The 6,870-nt window shown below is 40.6% G+C and overlaps 1 protein-coding gene across 3 annotated transcripts; it reads left to right on the top strand.

Annotated features, from left to right (window-relative positions):
- The first annotated feature begins 1,970 nt into the window (after positions 1-1,970).
- On the top strand, positions 1,971-6,112 carry ptmaa (prothymosin alpha a). 3 transcript variants are annotated; one of them, XM_083671727.1, is made up of 5 exons: positions 1,971-2,115; positions 4,607-4,678; positions 4,965-5,049; positions 5,246-5,340; positions 5,499-6,112. In XM_083671727.1, the coding sequence occupies exons 1-5, from the start codon at positions 2,071-2,073 to the stop codon at positions 5,538-5,540; spliced, it is 339 nt and encodes a 112-aa protein (XP_083527853.1). In that variant the 5' UTR covers positions 1,971-2,070; the 3' UTR covers positions 5,541-6,112. The 3 variants fall into 3 exon arrangements, with proteins under 3 accessions (XP_083527853.1, XP_083527852.1, XP_083527854.1); XM_083671726.1 differs by having other exon boundaries at positions 4,962-5,049; XM_083671728.1 differs by having other exon boundaries at positions 4,962-5,051; positions 5,251-5,340.
- Positions 6,113-6,870: the final 758 nt, after the last annotated feature.

The following is a 6,870-nucleotide window of genomic DNA, read 5'->3' as shown; positions in this document are numbered from 1 at the left end:
CTCTGTAGAAATGCAGCAGATACTTTGATCAACAACAAAGTGTCACTATGCTACTCAACTTACAGTAGGCTATATACATTGTATAGTACATCGATTGTCAGTTTGCAAACAACAAGTCAACCTCCAATGTTTTCTTTGGCTGTTTTTTATGTTGCCTATAAATCTAACTTTTAATACTTTTTCTGCTTTGCTTTTCCAGCTTCATTACATTCTGAAAATTACAGCTGTAAGACATCGCGGCAGTGCAAATGTTGAGTGAAACTGGCCCTAAGTGAACCTGTAAATTCAATCAGGAAAACTCATGTAACTTGTAAGTCAGATCATGTTGGCGATTGTATGCCAAAGTAGCCTTATCTAAGTATACACAACTGTCTGAAATTACATTTTAAAATATATTCTTGCTAATATATAATTATTTATTTAAAAAAATATATGTTTTCATTTTCATTTAGCCTCCATCTGCCACCCCAAATAACATAGGCTCTGATTATTCTAGTAAAGAAAAAAAGATCCGCACACTCCAGGTTTTACAAACACCCCTGGTAGAGCGCTTCTATTGTTTGACGTTTGGATTATCCAATCCATGGCCGCAAAGCGTCAGGTTTATGTTTGCTCCAGTTCATCTACCAATGAGGGAAGTTCTTTTACAATCACGACGACATATGGCATTTGTAAAAAGCCATCTTGGTAGGGTTAGAATCCCCCTTTACCTCACTGGTTCACTCGTGCGTAATTGCGCATGAGGAGTCAAACCGCATAATGTTAGAAATGTGTTGTGACCGTGTGTCAGCTTGAGTGATTTTTAAAATGTTCTTATTCTGAGTCCTTGAAATATTAGTTTGATTAACACGACTTCCATCTTTGTTGTGTCTTTTTGAACGAGTAAGTGTGAATAGTGTAGTATTGAATATTCTTCTTCAGTTGATATGTCTAAACCATTTATCTTCCAAGTTAAATCGTCGAGACATCTCTCAGAAGTCAATCTCCTAAATTGGTTATCTGAGGCTTCGACCTTCACTTTCGCACAATGGCTGAGTCGGTAGATAGAAGCGGGTCTACCCGCTGCGCAGCGCGCAAGCGCATAATGGCTTGCAGAGAGAAAGGGGGAGAGTGGGAGAGGAGCGGGGGAGGAAGAAGAGGAGGGGGAGGGGGAGACAGAGAGAGCAGGGGGAGGAGGTGGAGAGGAGAAAGGGGGGCTGTTAGGGGCGGGGGAGGTGGGGTGCTAGGCTATCTGTCAGTGAGTAAACTAGAGAAAGACCACTTCTCTGAATGCTGCAATAAAATAAGAATCTGAAAAATTACCGCAACCTATTCATACATTTCAATGTGTTACGTCTCTTATAGATAAACTGTGGACTAATTTATAATTCTCAACAATACGTTAGGCAGTGGTCTATTGATCCTACCTGTCTTACAAAAAAAATAATACATAGGCCTAGTGCATGCAAGGTGAACCTGCTGAAAACCTCGAAGCGCCAAATAACCCTGAATGACACGTCTCTTTGATAACACAGGTGAGGCTACACAAGAGGTTATAAGTCCGTTATTACATGTAATAACTGCGGATATGTGTGTCACAGTTAAAAACGGCATTAGAAGCGCTCATTGGCATCTTTGTACTCTGGACTGTCCTTTGTGTTGGGTTGCAATCGAATCTTGACATAAATTATGTTCTGACGCGAGAATCGGCCACTCTGACAAGTTTAATCTTGTGTTGACAGAGAGTATGCGGATCATCAATCCCCGCGCGGGGACGGACAGCCACTCTTCACAGTAATGACTCCTAGTCCGCGAGGCTGGCGAGGGGTGTGACCATTCGCTGTGGAAATACTGTCCATTGTTCCTTTCTAACGAATCAGAGGGAGACATTTTCCGAATTATGGACCAATCACAATACTCTGACCGGCCTCCGACTCCGCCCATAACTCTATATTAAAGGCTCCCCCGCCGCGCAAGGTTGCCACTGGCACTATAAGTCTTTTTTTTCTTTTACAGTGGTCGGATCTAGTGGATCGTATTATTATTTTTTCCGATCCCGAAACATTTGTTACATTAGCTTAAGACAGAAAAATGGCTGACACAAAAGTCGAAACAAGTAAGGAGCTCTCCGCCAAGGTAAGTAAAGAGGAACTTGAATGATGGATAAATTACAATTTCTCTACTTTCTTTCATTGAATTCGATTCCGGAATAAAGATTTTGAATGGAACGCAACTATCAGAAGCTGGAACAAGTGTTACCTCATGAAACATCAAGCGTCTCTTCCATCCGTTATGGCTTTTGTCGAGGATGTTGAAACGGACACACTTTTTCATTGGATGATATTGTAGACAAAAATGTAATAATGTAACGAGCCCTCCAAAGTTGCTCTCGCTCCAGAAACATTCGCCGCCAGTGCTTCTATTGCACTGAGTATAACAGTCTACGCGCGGGTCCTTTGTTTATACTAACGTGTCCTTTCCTCTGAGCACCAAAATGAAACTCTTTTGAATATATCAATCATACGCACTTCTGTTCTAGGGCTATCGTGATATTGAATTAGCCTTGCATTTATATTTCACACACTGCTTACGCCGTGGACGCATTTGAGCCTATTGATCCATTCTGCGATTTCATGCCGCGCACCGATCTGTCTGTCATAAGTTGGGCTATACACTTATTGAATTGGTCCTATTGTTTCAGGAGATTGTTTTCTTCTAGTATATTGTATAGATATTTATGGTACCGCGTCAAAGCCTTGAGCCTTTTAGCATAGAAACAGGATATAATCCGCGTAATGGTTTGATAGAATAATCAACATAAAAAATATGCCCGTCTCAACTAGCCTGACCGCGAGATAAGAAGCGGGAGTGACTGTTTTGTAAATAGCTGTTGAGTGTGAATAGTGGGTTTGGGTTTGCGAGTGAGTGATTCGCTCTGTATTGACATGGATAAGCTCCGTGGTGTGTTCGTTTCCACCAGCCTTCTGTCTGCGCGCAATGTGGCGCGGTCACAATCGGAACCCCGGAGACTCGGTTTCTGCAAGAACAAGACCACCAGTGGGCTTTAAAACGCATCTATGTGCGCCCTTGTGTGCCTTTGGATACGGTCTTGGATTTAATACGTTTTCATGAAAAAAGCGCACCGCAGCCTGTTCCATATGTTTGAAGGCTACAGTGATTTATCTCTTCAGCTTGAAGATAGACTAGCTGTGAATCGAACTATATAGTGTGTAGCCTATGCGGGCGCTCCCGGCGCGTAATGCCAATATGAATAGAATAGGCAACCATAGGACGTGAGAGCGAGCGAAAAGTTGAACTGTGGAAAGTGGAAGCGTTTATCTCTCTCTCACCAATGCATTCCTCGCTGAAGCATAACCCTATTTCAGAGAGAGAGAGAGGGAGAGAGAGATATCCGTGCTCTGACGGCCAACAGCCGACTTAATGAGGCCAGCCACTTCTGATCGTTTTTCATTAAATATTGCAAAGCGCCGCTCAGCACCGTGACCCGCCGAACCAACGCTGAAATGCGTTTTTAGCCTACTTATACCTTGATCATATGCTGATCAAACCATAATATGCTGATCAAACGATATTTTTGATAGGCTGATTCGAATTGTGATCGACGTATGGCTTGTTGATGAGAAATGTAGGCTACGATGCTACATTTTCCATCACTGCTTCAGCAGCGCCGATGTTGCCCATAGGTATAAATAAAGGTGATGTTGTAAGAAGGAGGCGGTGCAGGCGTGATGCAGCCGGTAACCGGCTTATGGGCTCAGGGTTACTAAAACTAATTAATGATAGCTTGGCTCATCGGAAGGTGTGAAAACTAATAATAATATTTTAGCTATATTTTATTTCTTTGGACATAAATAAATAAATAAAAGCTATTGCAAGAAGTGCCTTTTGTCCTTCAAATAAATAGGCCTAAAACCAGTAATTATCAGTATGCTCCTTTTTACAACACAGCTGAGCTTAATGATCTCGGTTGATGAAAAAATAGTTTTGTCTTCATTTGTAGAATGGAAAGTCGATGAAACGTATACCCCTTCAAGGCGCTTTTGTCTCCTTTCCCCGTCGTTAATTTAGTCAGCCTCCTTCTGGTACCGTTCGTATGTGCGCTCTCATTGGATGTGTTAAAATAATCGTCCATTGTACGTTGGGAGTTGTAGTCTTTTTCCGGGCGTGTCTTCATGGAAGCCTATAATGCGCGTCCTTGACTGAACTACACTGCTCACTGCTTACAGCTCCATCACGGTGTCAGGTTGCAACACTTTCATTAGATCGCCAAAAGTAGGCGGGAGAAAGAAAAGAAAAACGACCAATAGGGGGTTTAGGATCAAAGTGTCGCCTTTCAAATGAAAAACGAAAGCATGCTTTACAAGTTTAGGCGAGGGTGGAGGAGGATGGAGGTGGGGTGGGCGGGGTGGATGACAACATCTCGACCTATTCCCGCTCGTTTAGGTAGGCCTTCCCTACATGAGTGCACCACAACCAACTCCAAAGAGTTGCTACTTCTAATGGTGTTAAACTTGTTTCAACTGAACTTGTTGATAATTTTTTCGTATTCTTTTCTTTTTCACTTTCCATGACTTATGATTTTCTCTCTATTTTATTTCCCCTACAGGAACTTAAAGAAAAGAAGCTTGTAGAGGAGGCAGAGAATGGAAAAAATGCCCCAGCAAACGGAAAAAAAGCTGTAAGATTTCATCACTTTGCCTCCAAGATTCACTTATGGGCCTGACAACAGTCACGTGCCTCATAGTTTACACCTCTCTTGTCACTTCTCTTTATGCCTCAGTATTAGTTGGAAGTATGCCAGCAGGCCTGTAACAATAATGTTTGATCACAAAAGTATTTCCTGGTTCCCATATTGTTCCATAACAATTTAGTTATCATCCATGAATTAGCCTATCATTTCTACAGAGTGACAGACAGACCATTATTTCATGTATGTTTACATTCTTCTGTTTTTACCCCAGGAGGCAGAGGAGAACGGAGGTGACAACGAAGTAGATGATGATGATGATGATGTTGGAGAGGAGGAAGATGAGGAAGAGGATGCAGAGGGTAGGTGGTTTGGTGTCTCTGTCACAACATTATGATAGATAAAGCAGACCCTTAATAACAGGCACACCTAGTGGCAGAGATGTCTGTTTGCCAGTACTTGTCTGACTGAGATTGTTATGAATTATTTTGTTGGAGCTCCCTCTATGGGCCAGACACTGTAACTACATGCCTCTAATCTTGGTTTTCCTCTTTGAAGGTGATGATGATGATGATGATGATGATGATGAAGTCGAAGGCCGCACGGGCAAGAGGGCTGCAGAAGATGACGACGATGATGATGATGATGATGAGGTAATTTAAGAGCTTATACTTTTAAAAAAAAAGAAAAAAAAGTGAGAACTTGAATTATCATCAGTGATAATGAGATTTCTGAATTTGACAGTCATGTTAAAGTAGAAGTATCTGAAATATGTGTTATAACTAATTTTTTGATGACTTATTATTTATAGGATGATGTTGGAACTAAGAAGCAGAAAACCGATGATGATTAAGATGTCTTCAACCTGCTGGAAGTCCTCGTAAAACCCCTCCCCTCAACAGACGTGTGTTTGGAGGCAAAATGTGGTCATCACCAAGTAGAGTTCAACGTCCGTGTACACACACCCAACTGCAAATTTTTTAGAAAACCCAAGACTTCAAAGTTCTACCTTCTTAACAAGATACTTTAAAAGGAGAATTTGTTTGTATTTTTATTTACATTTTATATTTTTGTACATATTGTTAGGAGGTCAGCCATTTTTCGACAGTGATCTCTGGTTACCAATCGGTGCTTTGAAGTTGCTTCTCTATGAAATAGACTTTACTTGTGGTTTGACCATGTTCATGTTATCTCAACAGAAACCTTGTACAAAATGACAGAAAACAATTAAAATTCAAAGCATTCCAGTAACTTTGTATTTGTACTTTAGTTGTACCATACGTAATTGGTTTGTATGAGATGGCAAGGCCAAAGAAAAGAATTGGTTTCTTTTCTTTTCTGTCTGTTGAATTGCTGTCTGTTGTGGCCTGTTCAATGTATGTGTGAATTTGTTGTACGACAATAAACCGGAATTTTATTTTGTGAGTTCTTAATTTTTTCTGATTAGTTTTTTTCTTTTTCCTTTTTGACGTCATATGTTACAGCCTCAACGAGAACATCATGCAGCTTTCAGCTCTATAATCTATAGGAAAAAGTATCCCTTTCAGATATGCTGTTCATGTATTTTATTGGCCTGTTAGAAATGTACATCAATGTAAATTATTCATGCCTTAAGACTTCAAGATCTGGTAAATTATATTGCATTTAATAAATTTACCTGAGTGAATTGTTTCCTTCTAATACACATTTATTTGAACACAGAAAGAATATTCCACCAGCCCAAACACCTAGGTAATGTTATTTGGCCAGACCAACAGTGGCTGCATTCTATGGTTCTCTATGGTGCACAAATGTCTACAAAATAACCAAGCGGCAAGCGCATATTCGGTAACCATAAGTGTGCCTTCTAGCCCAGTTCTTCCAGTTCCAAGTTAATACGGAAATATGAGTATGAGTAGACATTTACACACAGAAACACTAATAAAATATTATGTAATTGTATTGACATGGACTGGTGTTGTGCTTTCTACAGTCAGTGTCAGTCGGATCCCTTTGATATGCTTCATGTTCATATAATAGAACTGTGTTACCCATAATGAGATGGATCACATCCTCTAGCTTCAGTAATCTCATGACACATCATACATGATGTTATACGGTGGTCTTAACGCCCATTTGCCTTCCTGATTACCACTGTCACTGAGGTTGTGCTTCATGTGGTCATACTAAGAAAGCATGCTGTA

Source organism: Argentina silus, assembly GCF_951799395.1.
Source record: "Argentina silus genome assembly, chromosome: 6".
Lineage (NCBI taxonomy): Eukaryota > Metazoa > Chordata > Actinopteri > Argentiniformes > Argentinidae > Argentina > Argentina silus.
Note: the sequence above shows the minus strand (reverse complement) of the source record. Positions and strands in the feature narration are given on the sequence as shown.

Excerpts from the sequence above, each read along its gene's own strand:
- ptmaa (XM_083671726.1), top strand. The coding sequence starts at position 2,071 with ATGGCTGACACAAAAGTCGAAACAAGTAAGGAGCTCTCCGCCAAG. Across the intron at positions 4,679-4,961 it reads CAGCAAACGGAAAAAAAGCT|GAGGCAGAGGAGAACGGAGG; the intron begins GTAAGATTTCAT and ends TTTTTACCCCAG. Across the intron at positions 5,341-5,498 it reads ATGATGATGATGATGATGAG|GATGATGTTGGAACTAAGAA; the intron begins GTAATTTAAGAG and ends TATTATTTATAG.